Below are 21561 nucleotides of genomic sequence, written 5' to 3'. Positions count from 1 at the left end.
TGCCTGCACGGCCCGGTCTATCCGTCACCACCTCCACGCACCAGCCCTCCGGTGGCAGCTCCCCGCACCAGGCTGTCTCTCCGGCCCATCCTTACAGGGGCTCCCTCCTCTCCAGCGCTGCCGGAGTCTCCCGCCTCTCCGGCGCTACCAGAGCCTTCCTCCTCTCCAGCTCTGCCGGAGTCTCCCGCCTGTTCGGCGCTACGAGAGCTACTCAGTCCAGCGTTGCCGAGCTTCCCGTCTGCCCAGCGCCATCTGAGCTTCCCGTCTGCCCAGCGCCATCTGAGCCTCCCGTCTGCCCAGCGCCGCCAGTGCCGCCCGTCTGCCAGGAGCCGCCAGTGCCGCCCGTCTGCCAGGAGCCGCCAGTGCCGCCCGTAAGCCAGGGGCCGCCAGTGCCGCCAGTCAGCCAGGGGCCGCCAGTGCCGCCAGTCAGCCAGGGGCCGCCAGTGCCGCCAGTCAGCCAGGGGCCGCCAGTGCCGCCAGTCAGCCAGGGGCCGCCAGTGCCGCCAGTCAACCAGGGGCCGCCAGTGCCGCCAGTCAGCCAGGGGCCGCCAGTAAGCCAGGGGCCGCCAGTGCCGCCAGTCAGCCAGGGGCCGCCAGTGCCGCCAGTCAGCCAGGGGCCGCCAGTGCCGCCAGTCAGCCAGGGGCCGCCAGTAAGCCAGGGGCCGCCAGTGCCGCCAGTCAGCCAGGGGCCGCCAGTAAGCCAGGGGCCGCCAGTGCCGCCAGTCAGCCAGGGGCCGCCCGAGCAGCTGCCCTTCTGTCCCGAGCAGCTGCCGCCCCTCTGTCCCGAGCTGCTGCCGCCCCTCTGTCCCAGGCTGCTGCCGACCCTCTGTCCCGAGAAGCTGCTCCTCTGTCCCGAGCAGCTGCCCCTCTGTCCCGAGCAGTTGTCCCTCTGTCCCGAGCAGCTGCTTCACCTCTGTCCCGAGCTGCCCCTCTGTCCCAAGCAGCCCCTCTGTCCAGTGGGGTCATTGAGAGGGGTGGCCATGGTGAGAAAGCCACGGAGGCGGACAATAAGGCGGACTAAGACAATGATGAAGTGGAGTCCGCGTCCCGCGCCAGAGCCGCCACCGCGGACAGACGCCCACCCAGACCCTCCCCTATAGGTCAAGGTTTTGCGGCCGGAGTCTGCACCTTTGGGGGGGGGGGGTACTGTCACGTTCTGGCCTTGATTTCCGTTGTTTTGTATTTATTTAGTATGGTCAGGGCGTGAGTTGGGTGGGCAGTCTGTTTGTTTTTCTATGTTTTGGGGCATTTCTATGTTTTCGGCCTAGTATGGTTCTCAATCAGAGGCAGGTGTCATTAGTTGTCTCTGATTGAGAATCATACTTAGGTAGCCTGGGTTTCACTGTGTGTTTGTGGGTGATTGTTCCTGTCACTGTGTTTGTTGTCACAGGATAGGCTGTATAGGTTTTTCACGTTCCGTTTGTTGTTTTGTAGATTTAAGTTATTTCATGTATCGTTCATTTTCCATTAAAGAACATGAGTAACCACCACGCTGCTTTTTGGTCCGCTTCTCCTTCTACAGACGAACGTCGTTACAGTAGAAGCTGTTAAATAGCCTTTTGGACATAGACTTGGTGCTCCGGTACCGCTTGCCATGTGGTAACAGAGAGAACAGTCTATGACTAGGGTGGCTGGAGTCTTTGACAATTTTTAGGGCCTTCCTCTGACACCGCCTGGTGTAGAGGTCCTGGATGGCAGGAAGCTTGGCCCCAGTGATGTACTGGGCCGTTCGCACTACCCTCTGTAGTGCCTTGTGGTCAGAGGCCAAGCAGTTGCCATACCAGGCAGTGATGCAACTAGTCAGGATGCTCTTGATGGTGCAGGTGTAGAACCTTTTGAAGATCTGAGGGCCCATGCCAAATCTTTTCAGTCTCCTGAGGGGCAATAGGTTTTGTTGTGCCCTCTTCATGACTGTCTTGGTGTGTTTGGACCATGTTAGTTTGTTGGTGATGTGGACACCAAGGAACTTGAAGCTCCACTACAGCCCCATCAATGAGAATGGAGGCATGCTCAGTCCTCTTTTTCCTGGTCCACAATCATCTCCTATGACTTGATCACATTGAGGGAGAGGATGTTGTCCTGGCACCACAAGGCCAGGTCTCTGACCTCCTCCCTATAAGCTGTCTCGTCGTTGTCGGTGATCAGGCCTACCACTGTTGTGTCATCGGCAAACTTAATGATGTTGTTGGAGTCATGCCATGCCGTGCAGTCACGAGTGAACAGGGAGTACAGGAGGGGACTGAGCATGCACCCGAGGGGCCCCTGTGTTGAGGAGCAGCATGGCGGATGTGTTGTTACCTACCCTTACCACCTGTGGGCGGCCCGTCAGGAAGTCCAAGATCCAGTTGCAAAGGGAGGTGTTTAGTCTCAGTGTCCTTAGTTTAGTGATGAGCTTTGAGGGCACTATGGTGTTGAACGCTGAGCTGTAGTCAATGAATAGCATTCTCACATAGGTGTTCCTTTTGTCCAGGTGGGATAGGGCAGTGTGGAGTGCAATAGAGATTGCATCATCTTTGGATCTGTTAGGGCAGTATGCAAATTGGAATGGGTCTAGGGTTTATGGGATAATGGTGTTGATGTGAGCCATGACCAGCCTTTCCAAGCACTTCATGGCTACAGACGTGAGTGCTGCAGTCGGCAGTCATTTAGGCAGGTTACCTTAGTGTTCTTGGGCACAGGGACTATGGTGTTCTGTTTAAAACATGTTGAAAATGAAAATGTCAGTGAAGACACTTGCCAGTTGTCCTGCGACCTTGTGAATGTTGACCTGTTTAAAGGTCTTACTCACATTGGCTGCGCAGAGTCACACATTCTTCCGGAACAGCTTCTGCTCTCATGCATGTTTCAGTGCTATTTGCCTCGAAGTGAGCAAAGAAGTAGTTTAGCTCATCTGGTAAGCTTGTGACATTGAGTACAACAGGTGTAGACCTTACTGTGAAATGCTTACTTTACAAGCCCTTAACCAATAATGCAGTTCATGAAATAGAGTTAAGAAAATATTTATCAAATAAACTAAATAAAAAATTCTAATCAAATCAAAATTACATGACAATAACAATAACGAGGCTATTTACAGGGGTACCGGTACCGAGCCAATGTGCAGGTTAGTCTAGGTCATTTGTGAAGTATGCACAGATAATAAACAGCGAGTAGCAGCATTGTAAAAACAAAGAGGGGGTGGTCAATGTAAATGATCTGGGTGGTCATTTGCATATCGCTTGAGGTCAGTGACAACTTGTTGTGTAATTACAGTGTCCTAATATGCAGATATTCACTGTGTCGTCTCTTCTGGTCTAAGTAGTATCCTCCCATGCAAAGCAGGACTGATTAACAGTGTAAACTGCTGTTTTCTTGAGACCATGCTTGGACCAAACTACACCTGCCCTGTTCCTAAACTACATTCCCAACCCGCGTATCACTGAAAATAATACGAAATGCTCTGAGACCAGGTTGCACTGACTCTTCGGCTTCCTGTGTTCCATATCTGGAATGAACTATCCAATGGAGCAAAGAAATGCAAGATGGGAGTGGTTCCGTTATGAGGTCACGGTGGAGGGGACTGAACTACCAAGTGGGCGCAGCAGCAGACGTAGAGAGCTACACTGGAGGACGATAACATGATAGTACACACTGAACCTGCGGTATCAGGAAAACATTTTGTTTCAATTAGGCAAAGCGAATCTCGCATAACAAAACGAATAGAGTAACCCATTGCGCTCCCACGAGAGGGAACGGATAGATTATAGAGCCTTTCTGTTGCAGTTATGGACGAACTGAATAAGAAGAATTCCCTTGCTTTCTGAGAGCGAGACAGAGTGACTCGGAGGGGAAGGAGAAGGAGACCTATGAGTACAGTGAAGAAAGTTTCCAGTTCTTAAAACAAACTGAAACTCACGATTTACAGTGCGTAACGAAGAAACCATGTATGGGATAGTTGCAGTTTCATGAGCATTTTGACGGATCGTTTTCTTTCCTGGTTTACAAGCACCGGGGCAAAAGTTTCTCCAACGGAAAGTATTACAACCTACAGCACAAATCTAGACGGTTTACCGGAACTTTGAGCCTCTTTAGAAGAACTGCGTGGTGCTTTTCGCGTTGCATAGTTTAGCTGGGGTTTTCTACCTCGCTGGACTGGTGATTGGGGTCGGGGGGGGGGGGGGGGGGGGGGAGAGTGCGTTGTGGATATATTTACATCAAATTCTACATGGCCTCTGCCAGGATGTACCTTATAACGAGATTCATTCTGATCTCCCTGATTTGGAAGAGCAGCCTGGCACTTTTATGTCTGCCGTGTGATGAGTCTAAATGCGAGGAGCCAAAGCATTGCTCTGGCGCGGTTGTGCTCGGTATCTGCGGCTGCTGCTCGGTCTGCGCCAAGCAGAAAAACGAAAGCTGCGGTGGCGTCTACGGTCTGTATGGGACTTGCGACCGCGGGCTGCGGTGCGTGATCAGATCACCGCTAAACGGTGGATCCATCACGCAGTATGAGGTCGGAGTCTGTGAAGGTTTGTATTCTATTTACACTGTTTCGTCATTATGAATAGAGCCTATGCTATGTTTAAAAGTTCACAGAAAACATGTCCATTGTACAAATGTATGGTTCCACTTCGGCGACGCATGGCAGTCTATTATAAGCTATAGTCTCAAAATCAGATAGCGGAACACAATGCATAATAGGCTATATCATATAGAATGCATTCAAATGACTTGAAACGAATAGCAATGAGCAATGTTTGAGTTCTACAGAATGTGCACCTGGCATTTCTGTCATGATATATAATACATTCTAAGTCCTATTGAACTCGTAGGCTACTAAAAGTTAGTACACAGCAATAGTCCTAATAATGTTGTGTTAATAATAATGCTGAACATTCGTTTATTATTTTGTGGCTACTAGGAAGTTGTTACTATTTTCAAAAGTGAATTCTGTTGCTTTTCATGCTGTTTATTTATATAGTCAAGGTAGAGCTATAACTTGCAGTTGCATAAACATGTCTCTCCATGCTGCTTATCTTACGGTATGGTGGGGGTCTGGAATAAGAGAGATATTGAGCAAGCGAGATGGTTAATGTGTTTGCAGCATGTCGGTTTTCCAATTATTTAGGGTATCGCTAACGGATTCCTTGCTGTTGTTGGACGCGGTGCCAGCACCTCTCTTTCCGCCGAGGCTTGTATGTTTTTCAATGGAATATCTGCTATGCAACTCAACATACGCTTCAGCCCGGTATATTTTACATCGCCACTAACGAATAGGACGTGCCCATCAAAAGGGTGGGCTACCTGGAATCACAGGTGTAGCCTATTATATTTTGTGGCTATGTAGTGTTCGCAATTCGCGGTGACTCAATTAGTGACGCGTCTGTCTCTGGCTCTCTAGAATGCTGTAGTTTTGCGAAAGTTTATATAGCCAAATTGCACTTGTGGAATGTTGATGAAGGTGCTCGATTCCTTGAACATTGAAGAAAAATAAATATTAATCACATCTGAGAGATTTTTATTCTATATTTCATTCCTTATACATGGGATAATCAATATGTTCAATACAACCGACACATTTCATGTGATTTCGTTGAAACAACGTGGAAAACTGATTGGATTTGCAAAAAGTCATCAACATAAGGAAATGTATTTTTTCATCCAGCTTTTAACTTAAATCCAATGTCAGGGTGACATTTTCGTGTGGATTTCACGTTGAATTCACGTTAGTTCACAACTCAACCAAATGCAGCACTCCCTTTCAACTATAGAATCTAAGTGGAGAAGAAACGGATATAATGATTTTAAAGTGCAAATTAAATTGTATTTGTCACATGCGCGGAATACAACAGATGGAAGACTTAACAGTGAAATGCTTTCTTACAAGCCCTTAACCAACAATGCTTTAAGAAGTTAAGAATAAAAAAAAACAAGTGTTAAGTAAAAAATAGATTAATAAAAAATAGAAAATAGAAAAAAAAGTAACATATTATTAAACAGCAGCAGTAAAATAACAAGTAAAGCTACAGTATATACAGGGGGTACTGGTACAGAGTACAGAGTCAATGTGCAGGGCCCCCTGTTAGTCTACCTACATGTAATATGTACTTGTAGGTAGAGTTAAAGTGACTATGCATAGATTATAAACAGAGAATGTGACGCATGTGATATCTGTTTTGTCTCACTCTGAATACTTAAATAAATTCAAGCAGACTGAATGTAACCAAATCAATCAAATGGGATTCATAATATCCTACAGCTCAAAGATATGAAAGCTTTTTCCAATACATGACAATATATGTGTGGCGAGAGACAACCTCTGACAGGACTACCTGGCCTGATGACTCCTTGCTGTCCCCAGTCCACCTGGTCATGCTGCTGTTCTAGTTTCAACTGTTCTGCCTGCGGCTATTGAACCCTGACCTGTTCACTGGACGTGTTACCTTGTCCCGGACCTTCTGTTTTGGACTCTCTCTACCGCACCCGCTGTCTCTAACTCTGAATGATCGGCTATGAAAAGCCAACTGACATTTACTTCTGAGGTGCTGACCTGTTGCACCCTCTGCAACCACTGTGATTATTGTTATCTAACTCTGCTGGTCATCTATGAACATTTGAACATCTTGGCCATGTTCTGTTATAATCTCCACCCGGCACTGCCAGAAGAGGACTGGCCACCCCTCAGAGCCTGGTTCCTCTCTAGGTTTCTCCCTAGGTTCTAGCCTTTCTAGGGAGTTTTTCCTAGCCACCGTGCTTCTACACCTGCATTGCTCGCTGTTTGGGGTTTTAGGCTGGGTTTCTGTACAGCACTTTGTGACATAGACTGATGTAAAAACAGGCATTATAAATACATTTGATTGATTATGTAGTCCTATATGTATCCTTATTGTAGCCACAGACAGACAGAGTCTTGGAGGACGCCACAGAGGGAGACACGAGGAGTCATGTTTCAACAGGGGCAGCCATGAATGAAAACATGTTGATGAGCGTCTCAAATGTTTGGCCAGTAAGTAGCCTATGCAGTCTCTCAGGCAGGTGATGTCTATTGTAAGGCATGTGGATAAAACAGCAGCTATAGTTTGTCTTTACAATAGTCCCCTGGAGGGTTGAACCAGAGCAAAGTATGGAACACCAGTTATTTAAAGTACAGAGCATGACCTTCACCCCAGAGCACACCCCCCATCTCCAACATTAAATGTTCCCCATTCCCCACAGGTCCTTTCCCCAACACATTAGAGCTATAGTCGCCACCACCTCTCACCTCTAACCACTAATGTTCTCTAGCTTTCCCTCAGAGGCCCTATATTCACCCAGCACATCAGAGCCCCATAATTCACCACCACTTACATACCTGCTGCTGTTCATAGTGTCACAGAGGCAGAGCACACAATGTGTCATGCCTCATGACAGCTAATGTCAGCTTACTCATTTTGAATGATGATGAGTGTCACAACGACGCAGGCGGTGCACAGGCCTTTGTTGGTGTAACACAGGGGGCTCGACTCCGCCAGTCCTCCGAGGTACCTCCGTCTGATATTGTTATCAGCGGAGAGCGTCTCTCTTTACGCGAAGGGTCAGATTAAATAAATGCCTTTTAGCCCCTGAATTTATACCCACGCAGTCCCAAGCCAGGTAGGTGTTGAAAGGATTCCGATCACATTTCCAAAACCAACAGATTATGTCAGCCAAAGCCAGTGACACTCACTGATCACTCTCAATTTGGACAGTCACACTGGGTAAGGGTTTAAGTGGCTTACCCCGAGCTCACATCCAACAGATCCCCAGAACAGGTCCTGGCTAACAGCTCACCTCTAACAGATCCCCAGAACAGTACCTGGCTAACAGTTCACCTCTAACCGATCCCCAGAACAGTACCTGGCTAACAGCTCACCTCTAACAGATCCCCAGAACAGTACCTGGCTAACAGCTCACCTCTAACAGATCCCCAGAACAGTACCTGGCTAACAGCTCACCTCTAACAGATCCCCAGAACAGTACCTGGCTAACAGCTCACCTCTAACAGATCCCCAGAACAGTACCTGGCTAACAGCTCACCTCCAACAGATCCCGAGAACACTGCCCGGCTAACAGCTCATCTCCAACAGATCCCCACAACACTGCCTGGCTAACAGCTCACCTCTAACAGGTCCCCAGAACACTGCCCGGCTAACAGCTCATCTCCAACAGATCCCCAGAACACTGCCTGGCTAACGGGACAACATGTAACAAAGAGCACCATCAGACTGGAGTCTCTCTGGAGGCTCTGGGGGTTCAGGGTCATCCCACTTGGGATGAGGGCCCTGCTGTGGATGTTATATATTTGTTTCTGTCCCAGTTCCCCAGTTAGTGCTGTCGGATGGTCAGGGTCTCAGGGGATATTATCTACTCTCTGCCACAAAAGTTACATTACCGCCCAGGCAGCTGGGCAGGCAGACTTACAGGCAGCTCCAGCTTCAGGCCGTTTCACTGCCTCCAGATTCTCAGCACAGCAGCACTGCAATGTCCTTTACAACATACTGACTGTCTGACACCCTATCTGTCATTTCTATTTCTACATAATTTTGCCATTGTATAGTTTGACAGCCATTTGAGTGAAAAACAACTGCAATGATTATTGTTATCCGACTCTGAAAAGGAGAACAGCTCCACCACAAAAGTGTTTGTAGTCAGTCATTGACATGATTTTTGAAGTATGTGGAATAATAATCTCTCATGAATATGTATGCATGTCTCACTGAATTATACATCTTTCACAGAATGTTTAGAGGAACAAGAGGAGGAAGGAATGAGTGTTTCCTGTTCACGCGGGCCTATTAAAGAGGAAATTGTGATAAGGAATAGGTTCTACCCTGTCCTTGATGTTAACCATATTGGAAGTCATTGATTACGTGCACCAGTTGTTTAGCGTCTGAAAGGTCTGTCTCATAGGAATAGCTCCCAGGTCTACCGGGGGGCAATATGCAAATAATAAAAAAATATTTACCATTTAGCAGATGCTTTTATCCAAAGAAACGTACAAAACAATAAGTACATAACACGTTTGTGTATGTGGCAGCATTTGGAATCAAACCCACAACCCTGGTGTTACTACACCACCTTCCCCTAGCCTCAGTGGGGCTTACACAATAGGGTCTTCTTGAGGTTGTCTGTCACTCAACGCAGAGCCTTTAAGTGAGCCCAAATGGCAAAGCTATAACTGTGAATGACTTTGAAGTGACACTGTTCTAAATAGGTGTGCCATGTATCCCAAGCATGGAGTTCCTTGCACACCACGGTGTCACAATACACCATTGTCACATTGTTTGAGTGGCTCTTGGGTGTTGTCTCTCAATGAGTAATAGGCTAAATAAACCAGATGACAATTGTACAATTACAGAAATGGTTAAGTAATGATCATAACCAATGAGTCTATGAGAAAATGACTGGTTTGTTTCCAGCGTGGATTATCATTGTGGTTATGAACTCATCTAAAGATAATTAATCAACCATTGGACTGTGGTCAGTACAAGATTCATTGCATCAGTGCTTTTCAAATCTAAATTAAAGTCCCTCCATTGAGGCCCAGTAGCAGTGTTGATCAAATATTGATTGTAAAATTAAATGTTATAGAGATAAGACCAGGATTGTGCCAAAAAGCTAGAAAAACATGCACTCACTGCGTGCTGTGCAATATGGCTGGATCCCTTGTTTTTCAAATGGTAATGTGGCGGTAATAATAAATGGTAATGTGGCGATAATAATAAATGGTAATGTGGCGGTAATGTGGTTTCTTTCTATACTGAACAAAAATATAAACGCAATATGTAAAGTGTTGGTCCCATTTTTCATGAGCTGAAATAAATAAATCCCAGAAATGTTCCATACTTACAAAAAGCTTATTTCTCTGAAATTCTGTGTACAAATTTGTTTACATCCCTGTTAGTGAGCATTTTTCCTTTGGTAGATTAGCTCAGTTGGTAGATTATGGTGCTTGCAATTCCAGGATAGTGGGTTCAATCCCGGGGCCACGCATACTTAAAAAAATGTATGTACGCATAAATGCTATATATTATAGGTTTCACCCCGTGGAAATTATGGTCTGAATGGATTGGAGTCATGATGGCGGACTCCATCAAGCTGGGTGACGCCATGGCTATGTCCCAAATGGCACCCTATTCCCTATATAGTGCACCACTTTTGTCCAGAGCAAGATGGGAATAGGGTGCCATTTGAGACACAACACGTGGTCTGGATAACGTCCTCTTTGGCAGAGCCACTATGACATGATGGAGCAAGCTAAGTGATTATCATGGCTGTCTTGTTTCAAAGATAATCATTTTATGCAAAAAAAAACAGTTTTGTGTTGTTATTATAGTGAACAAAAATATCAACACAACATGTAAAGTGTTGGTCCCATGTTTCGAGCTGAAATAAAAGATCCCAGAAATGTTCCATACGCACAAAAATATTATTTCTCTCAAATTTGGTGCACAAATTTGTCTACATACCTGTTAGTGAGCATTTCTCCTTTGCCAAGATAATCCATCACCTGACAGGTGTGGAATATCAAGAAGCTGATTAAACAGCATGATCATTACACAGGTGCACCTTGTGCTAGGGACAATAAAAGGCCATTCTAAATGTGCAGTTTTGTCACACAGCACAATGCCACAGATGTCTCAAGTTTTGATGGAGCGTGCAATTGGCATGCTGACTGCTGGAATGTCCACCCGAGCTGTTGCCAGAGAATTGAATGTTCCTTTCTTGACAACCGCAGACCGACCACGTGTAACCACGCCAGCCAAGGACCTCCACATCCGTCTTCTTCACCTGCGGGATCATCTGAGCAGAGGGAGGGAGGGTGGGGGGGGGGGGGGGGGGTGTTGGGGTATTTCTGTCTGTAATAAAAAAGAAAACCATGCTGATTGGCTGTGCCTGGCACCCCAGTGGGTGGGCCTTTGCCCTCCCAGGCCCACCCATGGTTGCATCCCTGCCCTGTCATGTGAAATCCATAGATTAGGGCCTAATTTATTCATTTAAATTGACTGATTTCAATGAACTATAACTCAGCAAAATCTTTGAAATTGTTGCATGTTGCGTTTATATTTTGGTTTATATTCTTGTTCAGTATACATAGACATGACTGTCTTCTGTCAGGAAGATGGTTAAAACGTTGAGAGGAACTAGGACACGTATTTCTCTTGTTTTAACAGTTTACTCTTAGAATGTGTGCACTTGGCTCACAGAAGCGTATCTGAAAGTTAGCGAAGCTGGCTGCTTGTCAGACTGGCAAGCCTGATGCCAAATAATTTAGTGCTTTAAAGACAACATTAAATAATTCTGAGTGACAAAAAAACAGGAATCCAATGTAACAGAGATTCTAACACGAGGATAGAATGTTCTGTTTTTGTGTGTGTTCTGCTGCTGTTTAGCATTCATCTCTAGCTTCTCTATACAAGCTACATGCATGCTATGGCATAAGGGTTGGGGAGGAATAATAATAATATATTTGCTTAGCTCACACCCTTGTCTAAGGCGACATGCATAGGTTACATTTTTACTCTGTGATATTAGCCATTTATGCAGCTGGGTATTTACAGAATGAGATGAGCTCCACAAAAATCCATTCCCAAGAGTTTCCTGTTAGACAGATGACCACCTGGGACTTACAGACAGGGTTTTAAGGTGCAGTTCTCTAAATGGGGTTTAAAGATACAGTTCTCTAAACCAGGTTTAAAGGTTTGTTTCTCCTGAACAATATTTAAAGGTGCAGTTCTCTAAACAAGGTTTAAAGGTGCAGTTCTCCTAAACAAGCTTTAAAGGTGAAGTTCTCTAAACAAGATTTATGCTGCTGCTACTCTCTGTTTATCATAAATGCATAGTCACTTTAACTATACATTCATGTACATACTACCTCAATTGGTCCGACCAACCAGTGCTCCCGCACATTGGCTAACAGGGCTATCTGCATTGTGTCCCACCATCCCTCTTTTACACTACTGCTACTCTCTGTCCATCATATATGCATAGTCACTTTAACCATATCTACATGTGGTAGACTAACCGGTGTCTGTATGTAGCCTCGCTACTTTTATAGCCTCGCTACTGTATTTAGCCTGTCTTTTTACTGTTGTTTTATTTCTTTACTTACCTATTGTTCACCTAACACCTTTTATGCACTATTGGTTAGAGCCTGTAAGTAAGCATTTCACTGTAAGGTCAACACCTGTTGTATTTGGCGCACGTGACAAATACATTTTGTTTTGATTTGAAGATTTAAAGGTAAAGTTCTCAAAGCAAGATTTAAAGGTGATTTTCTCAAAACAAGATTTAAAGGTGACGCTCTGTAAGCAAGATTATTTGAAGGTGCAGTTCTCTAAACAGGGTTTAAAAGTGCAGTTCACCTAAACGGTACACCATATAGTGCTGCCATCACCTATTAAAAAAGGTGACAATAGTCATGCCTATTATAGGTATTGGTTGAAGCTCAGTGTTAAATAAAATCTCCCTATCATCATATTTAAGCCAATATGACACCAATCTTGATGACATTTTGCAAATCAACTTCATTGGAAGTACACAACACACTCCCCGTCTCTCTTCATGAGCTGTCCGTCCATTACCGAGAACCACATACTAGATTTTTTAACAGGGTCGTTAGCAACTGAGTTTTAATTTCTTCAGGATTGGTGGGTCCCCTGCGATTAGCATGAGGTTGTAAGTAACAATAACATTTCCCAGGACATAGACATATCTGATATTGATATTAATCTAACTGCTGCACTGTCCAATTTACAGTAGATATTACAGTGAAAGAATACCATGCTATTGTTTGAGGAAAGTCCACAGTTTTGAACATTAAAAGTTATTAATAAACAAATTTGGCACATTTGGGCAGTCTTGATTCAAAATTTTGAACAGAAATACAATGGTTCATTTTATCAGTCTAAAATTTTGGATATCCACTGCTGCCATCTAGTGGCCAAAATCTAATTTGCACCTGGACTGGAATAAAACATTATGGCCTTTCTCTTGCATTTCAAAGACGATGGTACAAAAAAATACAAAAAAACGGTTGGTTTATTATTTTTATTATCTTTTACCAGATCTAATGTGTTATATTCTCCTACATTCCTTTCACATTTTCACAAACTTCAAAGTGTTGCCTTTCAAATGGTACCAAGAAAAATGCATATCCTTGCTTCAGGGCCTGAGCTACAGGCAGTTAGATTTGGGTATGTCATTTTTAGGCGAAAATTTAAAAAAAGGGGCCGATCCATAAGAGGTTTTAAGAGTGTACCGTGTACCTACCTAGCTCAAATCCTGAAAACGAAATTAAAACAAGACTATAGCGTCCATAAAGTGACCATTGGACCTAAAAAATCCTGGATTGACTAAGTTTTGTATGCAAACAAACATAGGCTACTGTATATAGCTAGATATATGGTGGTATTCAAGCTGAGGGAAATCAATACATTCAAACAGATATTTTGATTTGCTAGGTAGCTAGCTAGCAAACTTTACCAGCTAGCTAACAGGCAAACAAAGGTAGCTAGCCAATGAATATGGTTTTATTTTGATTAACAAGCGTTTACCAGTCAGATGAGAGCTATCATTGGCTAGGTAGCTTACCAACTAGCAAGGACAGCTAGCTAGCTAGCTATATTTTGCAAGTAAGGTTTTTCACATAAGGCTGAAGTCATCATGTGTAAACTGCTGATGTAGACACTTGCACAGATAATCTAGCAAATATTTTCTTAACTCTTCTTGAATTGCACTGTTGGTTAAAACATCTTAGGGCTGCAATCCCGTTAACGGGATGATATGACAACAGCCAGTGAAAGTGCAAGGCACCAAATTCAAAACACCAGAAATCTCACAATTAAAATTCCTCAAACATACATGTATCTTATACCGTTTTAAAGGTAATCTTGTTGTTAATCCCACCACAGTGTCCTATTTCAAATATGCTTTACAGCGAAAGCACCACAAACGATTATGTTAGGTCACCACATAGCCACAGAATAAACACAGCCATTTTTCCAGCCAAAGATTGTTCACAAAAAGCACAAATTGAGATAAAATGAATCACTAACCTTTGATGATCTTCATCAGATGACACTCATAGGGCTTCAAGTTACACAATACATGTATGTTTTGTTTGATAAAGTTCATATTTATATAAAAACATATGAGTTTACATTGGCGCGTTACGTTCACTAGTTCCAAAAACATCCAGTGATTTTGCATAGCCACATTGATTCAACAGAAATACTCATCATAAATGTAGATGATAATACAAGTTATAGACATGGAATTATAGATATACCTCTCCTTATAATGCACCCGCTGTGTCAGATTTCAAAAAAACTTTACGGAAAAAACAAACCGTGCAATAATCTGAGACGGCGCTCAGAAAAATAATCAAATTAGCCGCCACGTTGGAGTCAACAGAAACCAGAAATGACATGATAAATATTCCCTTACCTTTGATGATCTTCATCAGAATGCACTCCCAGGAATCGCAGTTCCACAATAAATGCTTGGTTTGTTCGATAATGTCCGTTATTTATGTCCAAGTAGGTACTTTTGTTAGCGCGTTTAGTACACATATCCAAACGCTTGTGCATTACTAAGGACAAAAACTTCAAAAGGTTATATTACAGGTCGAAGAAACATTTCAAACTAAGTATAGAATCAATCATTAGGATGTTTTTATCATAAATCTTCAATAAAGTTCCAACCGGAGAATTCCTAGAGGAGCGATATCATGTGGAATGCACGTGACCAGGAAATGGCTCTCTGCCAGTAACCTGACTCATTCAGCTCTTATTCAGTCCCACAAGACAGTAGAATTTGTATTCAAGTTTCTAAAGACGGTTGACATCTAGTGGAAGCCCTAGGAAGTGCAACTTCATTCATATCCCAATGTGAATTTAATAGGGCCTGGGTTGAAAATATACCAACCTCAGATTTCTCACTTCCTGTTTGGATTTCTTCTCAGGTTTTTGCCTGCCATATGAGTTCTGTTATACTCACAGACATCATTCAGACAGTTTTCAGAGTGTTTTCTATCCAATACTAATAGTAATATGCATATGTTAGCAACTGAGACTGAGGAGCGGACCGTTTACTCTGGTCACCTCGAAAACCTTGGTAGAGCATGGATGGAATAGGCATTGTGTTGCTCATGAATTTCCCTTCTTTTCTGTTTCAGACCAATGCCTATTCTCACTTCAAACAAAGTTTTTTGTTTTTAATAACCACTATTATTGTTGTAGTAGGATGTCCCTTGGGCGTATCCATACCTATGTAGGACATGCGAGGGTTAGGTTAATAAACAGGCTGGAGCTAGAACCTCGTTGTCGCGCGTCCTTATTTTAGATCATACTACATGGTGTCAGAAGTGGTTTTAAATTCACATAAATGTGAAGGACATACCAAGTAAATCATACATTCAGGCTGTTTCAAAGCAGGGAAGGCACAGTGTTGGAGATAAAACAGCGCATATCATTATTTTGCTAGCTAACGAGCAAGGACTAAGTTACTGCTAAGCAACATGTTGCAAGAGGAAGAAGCTGGCGGGATTTCAGGGTTTGCGACTCCAAGTTCAACGGGCTCTGGCGCAAACACGGACAGACCAGTGGCTAGTGCTGACGGATTTCGCATTAGTCCCTCGGAAAATGTGGTTTGTATGGACATTCAAAACTGGCCTAAATGGATCAGGCGCTTTGAAAGGTACAGGGTAGCATCAGGCTTAAACGTGATAAATGAGGCATTTCAAGTTAATACACTGATCTACTCTATGGGTGATGAAGCCGAGGATATATTAAATGCTTCAACGTTGACCGAGGAAGAGAAACTAAACTACAGTGCTGTTAAAGACTGTTTTGAAACGCATTTTATAGGGAGACACAACATTATTTTTGAGAGAGCTAGGTTTAATATGCGCAAACAGGAGCAGGGTGAAACCACCAACAGTTTTATCACAGCTGTTCACAAACTAGCAGAACATTGTCAGTTTGGCGTGCTCAGGGAAGAGCTGATCTGAGATCGGATTATAGTCGGAATAAGAAATATATCACTTTCTGAAAAGTTACAGTTGGATTCCCAGTTTACCTGGTCCAAAGCTGTAAACCAGGTTAGGCAGAGTGAGACAGAAAAAAGACAGCAGACGATACTGCGCGACAGCAGCTCCTTACAGAACGAAGAGAGTGGGGAAATACATGCATTTTCATACAGAGCTAAAAAAAAACGGAGGGGAACACAGAACAGAGACAGACGTGGAGAAAACAATCACAGACAGCACCAGTAGCTAGTTCAAGTGTTTGTCGCAAATGTGAAAATCCCCTTTCCACAGATGGAAAGATTGCCCAGCAAAGGATCCGGAAAGCAGGAAATGTCACAGGAGAGGACACTTTTGAGCTGTCTGTCAATTAAAGCAAATGCATGAGGTGTCAGAGTAGGTACAGCAGGACATCATCTTTCTGGGAGAAGTAAAGGGAAACAATACTGGCTGGCATTCAGACATTAAACTCAATGGGGAGGTTGTGTCATTTAAACTAGACACTGGGGCAGCAGTGACAGCTATCCCAACTAGGCTGTATAGCTATAGCAGAGATGGCCCTTTGCTCTCTACAAACAAAAAACTGTACAGTCCCAGTACTACGATTTTACCAGTGGTAGGGCACTTGGTGATTAAACTGGAGAGTAAAGACAAAAGTGCCATCCAGCCTGTCTTCGTCATTGACTCTCTAGCCAGACCGTTGCTGGGGCTGCCAGCAATTGAAGCATTGCAACTCATTGAGAGAGTGAGCGAACTGGAGGACCCAGGTGAGGTTTTCAAAAATAAATTCCCAAAAGTGTTTTCTGGTCTAGGAAGGATAGAAGGTGACTACAAAATCCGCCTGAAAGAGGATGCTGTCCCCTATGCCCTTACCACCCCCCGCCGGGTGCCTATCCCTTTATTGGCCAGAGTAAAGGAAGAGTTGGGGAGGATGGAAGAAATTGGGGCTGTGTCTAAAACAGAGAGTCCCACAGACTGGTGTGCAGGGATGGTGGTGGTCCCAAAAGCCAATGGGGAAATAAGGATCTGTGTGGACATGACTAAATTGAATGAGGCACTCTGCAGAGAGAGACACATCTTACCATCAGTTGAGCAGTCACTGGCTCAGTTGGATGGCTCACAAGTCTTCACAAAGCTGGATGCCCGCTCAGGTTTCTGGCAGATACCGCTGTCATCAGAGAGTAGGGCACTCACAACGTTTATAACAACGTTTTAATGTTTTAATGTTTTGCCATTTGGAATCGCTTCCGGTCCTGAGCATTTCCAAAGACACATGCCCCAGCTGTTGGATGGGCTGAGTGGCGTCATAGTCCACGCGGACGATGTGCTCGTGTGCGGAAGGGACAGAGCAGAACATGATGTAAGGCTCACAGCAGTTCTGACCCGAGTCCAGGAGACTGGCCTGACACTCAATGAAAAATGCACTTTTGCACAATCAGAGGTCTTGTTCTTGGGACACAAAATCAGTGCAGCTGGAATAGAGCCGGACCCAGAGAAGATCAGCGCCATCACAGATATGCCCAGACCCCAGAATGTGGCTGAAGTCAGGACCTTCTAAGGCATGGCCACATATGTGGGTAAGTTCCTCCCACAGTTCTCAGATACAACCAAACCTCTGAGAAACTTACTAGCCAAAGAGAATGACTGGTCATGGGGTCGCATGCAACAAGCAGCGTTTGACAAAATCAAAGGAGATCTGGCCTCACAGAGAGTGCTAAGACAAAAGTATCAGCAGATGCATCATCCTTTGGCCTAGGGGCGGTCCTCACACAGATGCAGGACAACATGGAGTGGCGTCCAATACCATACATCTCCCGAAGCTTATTAGACACAGAGCAAAGATATGCTCAAGTGGAGAAGGAGGCGTTGGCTATCACATGGGCATGTGAAAGGCTCAGCCAATACCTTATTGGCCTGCAGTTTACAGCAGAGACTGATCACAAACCACTGTTGGCTCTGTTAGGGACAAATGCACTGGACGACTTGCCTCTCAGAGTTCTGTGCTTCCGCCTCAGATTACTGAGGTTCACCTACAAGATGGTGTATGTGCCAGGGAAGGCACTGATCACAGCAGATGCACTCTCCAGGGCCCCAATTAAACGTCCATTTTCAGAGGAGGAGCAATGTCTAGAGGGAGAGGTACAGGTGTCCATTAATGCAATAAGGGACAGTCTACCTGCATCTCAGACCAAACTGCAGCAGATTGCAGAGGAGCAACAACGAGACCACATCTGCCAACAGATAGTGCAGCAATGCAAAAAGGGATGGCCCAGGCAGGAGGAACTGCCTCAACTGCTGAAGCCCTATTGGGTGCACCAAAGTGACTTCCACTGTAATGGAGACCTTCTCATGAAAGGACAACGGATAGTTATCCCAGAGACTCTACAACCAGAAATGCTAGACAGAGTGCATGATGGACACATGGGAATAACCAAATGCAGACTGAGGGCTCAACAGTCAGTGTGGTGGCTTGGTCTGAGTACTCAGATCGCCAAGCTAGTGGCCCAGTGTGAGGTCTGTACAAAATGTCAACCTTGTCATCCGGAGCCAATGATGGCAACGGAGCTGCCAAAATGGCCATGGCAAAAGGTAGGGGCGGATATGTTCTATTGGAAAAATGACACTGATCTGCTAGTGGTAGATTACTACTCAAGATACATTGAAATAGCGAAGACACCCATCACATCAGCTGGTGTTATCAATGGATTAAAATCAATTTTTTCCAGGCAAGGGGTCGCTGAGGTCCTGGTTACAGATAACGCTCCCCAGATCTCTGCAAGCTCCTTTTCTGCTTTTGCCGCAGAATATGACTTCATACATGTGACCAGTAGCCCCTACCATGCACAGAGTAATGGTGAGGCAGAGAGAGCTGTGAAAACAGTCAAGGGACTGCTGAAAAAGAACAAGGATCCATACAGGGCTCTGTTAGCTTAAAGAGTTACACCACTGCATCATGGGCCGTCGTCTGCCGAGCTCCTGATGGGCAGGAGGCTGCGTTCCCCATTGCCTGTCTCGTCGGCTCAGCTTAAACCCCGATGGCCTAACAGGAAGGCCTTCGCTGAGAGGGACAAACGTCTGAAACAAACGCAAACTGGAGACTTTAATCGGAGACAACGTGCTAAGGAGAGGCCAGAGCTGACCGAAGGTCAACGTGTGTGGATTACAAACTCAAAGACACCAGCAATAGTGCACAGGAAAGCGGATGCCCCACGCTCCTATGTGGTGGACACAGGTTCAGAAGAGGTACGAAGGAACAAAACACACCTCAGCTCTTACAGATCTACCAGCCATACAGACTGAGGCCACAGAAAATGCACAAAAAGAGGGTGAAGGAGAGAGAATGCTCACAGAGTCACAAGCGCGCCCAAAAAGGGATGTGAAGCCACCAGAGTGGCTGAAAGACTATGTTACGTGAAGAGAAAACATAATGTTGGGGACCATACCCAGCAAAAAGAGACTGTACCTAAGTTAATGTTCATACTGTGTGATTGAATGCTTTCATACTGTTTCAGGATGGGAAGTAGCATGTTAGAGAATAATACTGGTTTCCAAATTGCATTTCAGTTATGCTTCAGTGGTTATGCATGTTGAGTTCTTGTTCTTGGGAGAGGGGAAGATGTAGTAGAATGTCCCTTGGGGGTATCCGTACCTATGTAGGACATGCAAGGGTTAGGTTGATAAACAGGCTGGAGCTAGAACCTCGTTGTCGCTCGTCCTTATTTTAGGTCATACTACAATTGTGGCTAGAGTTTCAGTCTTTTCATTGATAAAGATTTCCATCAGGCGTAATTGTCAAGCATCATTAGCACATGACAAACACTCCCGTACCCAGATGCACCTGAAGCATGTACATTAACCATGACTCTCCTCATTAGTGTTGTGCTCAGAACACAGATGTTCCTTCTCATTTGCAGGTTTGCACTGATAGTGGAACCAAAGTTCTGCTGTCTGTTTTCAGAAACAGTTCTGTTCTGTCTGCTCTCAGTCTCAAATGTTCTCTTTTTCAACCACTTGTAATGACATCCATCCATCTAAAAATCCATCTAAAACTAAACGATACAATCTGTAATTTGAACAGGCTGACTCTGCCACTTTGTTTGGTAAGCTGAGCAATGGGGCTCTGAAAGTAACAATCTCAAACTTAAAATCTCCTGTCAGAAGGAATGGTTGCCTGATGGCTATATAAAAATAACAGAATATAGATTATATCAGTAGAGCGGCGCATAGGGGTTGTGAACCAGCCAAGCTAAACCAATCCCAGATGCCTATTCTCTTACACCCTCCAGTCATTTGCTGGGTTGATTTATGAATGGATTTCAACTCAATAAAATATTGTTTCCACTCACTATAATGTGATTTGGGGGAATAAACTGTGAGATAACAGAAAGAAATGAAGACACATTTAATTGAGTGACGCCAGAGGCCATGACAGGCTCACCAGCTCAAGTAAAATCCAGAACACTCGGTGGTGAGACAACCCTTTAACACCTTTGCCCAAAGATGGATGTGCCTGCTGTGACTGCCGTCAAGGGTGATTTTGTGCCCCAGTGTTTTTCTGATGCTCCCACAAATAGGGCCAGTGAAGGCTGGATTAAATTTGGTGTCTGTAGTGAGGGAAGACAAGCGGAAATGTTTACCTCTTCCCCCAATGCTTCTTCCTTGTCACGCTCCCCCTTTTCGTCCCTGAAGTCTCTCAAACAGACCGGGGTTCAAATACTAATACGAACTAATTTCAAATACTTTACCTGGGCTTGATTGTGCTTGCCTGGCATAGAAGGAACCAATAGAATAGTTGCAAAAGAGCAAACCCCAATTATCTTGCACTCCAGGCAGACTAGAGCAAATGCTAAAAGTGTTGGAAAGACTTCAAATAGTATTTGAGCCCAGGTATGCCATCAATCGTGGGCCTGGGAGAAGTGATAGAATTTCCAGGGCTGGATAGTGGATATAATTTAGGACCAGAAGAAAAGATGGAGGGGTTAGGGGGTTGGCTGGCAGAACTAAAGAAATAAAGCCCTAGGTTAGAATCCTGAGCTAGCGAAAAACACAAGTCCAGGATAGGTAGAGCAGAGCATCTTCTGTAGCTACTGTAAATCAATTAAAAAATATCCTATTTTCTTAAAAGCAAGAACCATTTTTATTTGTGCTTTTGTTGCATCATTTTGTCAGACGACGATAGTTCTTTAATTTTCCTCTCCTACGCGAAATTACTGTACATTTAAAAGCTTAAATGTTTGAAATATCTTTGTTGTCTTGAGTAATTAATAGGTACCTTCAGTACCAGCTAATACAAATACTGCCTGCTCCTTCATGTAGCCAGGCAGGGCCCCCTTCTAAGATAACTATCCGGTGCCACCACAGTGTGCTGTCTGAGACTGGAACCAGGGAGCTATCCTCAAACAAAATCACAGGGGCTTCAGATGCCATGAGGCCCCAACTTTATTACTTTTCTTTTAGCATTGCTTTGGTGTTGGGTTTACTGTTTCAATGAGGATTTCATCCAACTTTTAAAACAAGTTCTAATTTCAGATACAGAATGT

At 44.5% G+C, this 21561-nt stretch overlaps 1 protein-coding gene across 1 annotated transcript in view; it reads left to right on the top strand.

Moving 5' to 3' along the window:
* Positions 1–4152: 4152 nt before the first annotated feature.
* Positions 4153–21561, top strand: part of LOC110505725 (cysteine-rich motor neuron 1 protein) — a 172824-nt gene continuing 155415 nt past the window's right edge. The window contains exon 1 of the mRNA XM_021585125.2: positions 4153–4505. Within this exon, the coding sequence (XP_021440800.2) occupies positions 4205–4505 (301 nt within the window). The 5' untranslated portion in view covers positions 4153–4204. The remainder of the gene's footprint in view (positions 4506–21561) is intronic.

Source organism: Oncorhynchus mykiss, chromosome 25 (assembly GCF_013265735.2).
Source record: "Oncorhynchus mykiss isolate Arlee chromosome 25, USDA_OmykA_1.1, whole genome shotgun sequence".
Classification (NCBI taxonomy): domain Eukaryota; kingdom Metazoa; phylum Chordata; class Actinopteri; order Salmoniformes; family Salmonidae; genus Oncorhynchus; species Oncorhynchus mykiss.
Note: the sequence above shows the minus strand (reverse complement) of the source record. Positions and strands in the feature narration are given on the sequence as shown.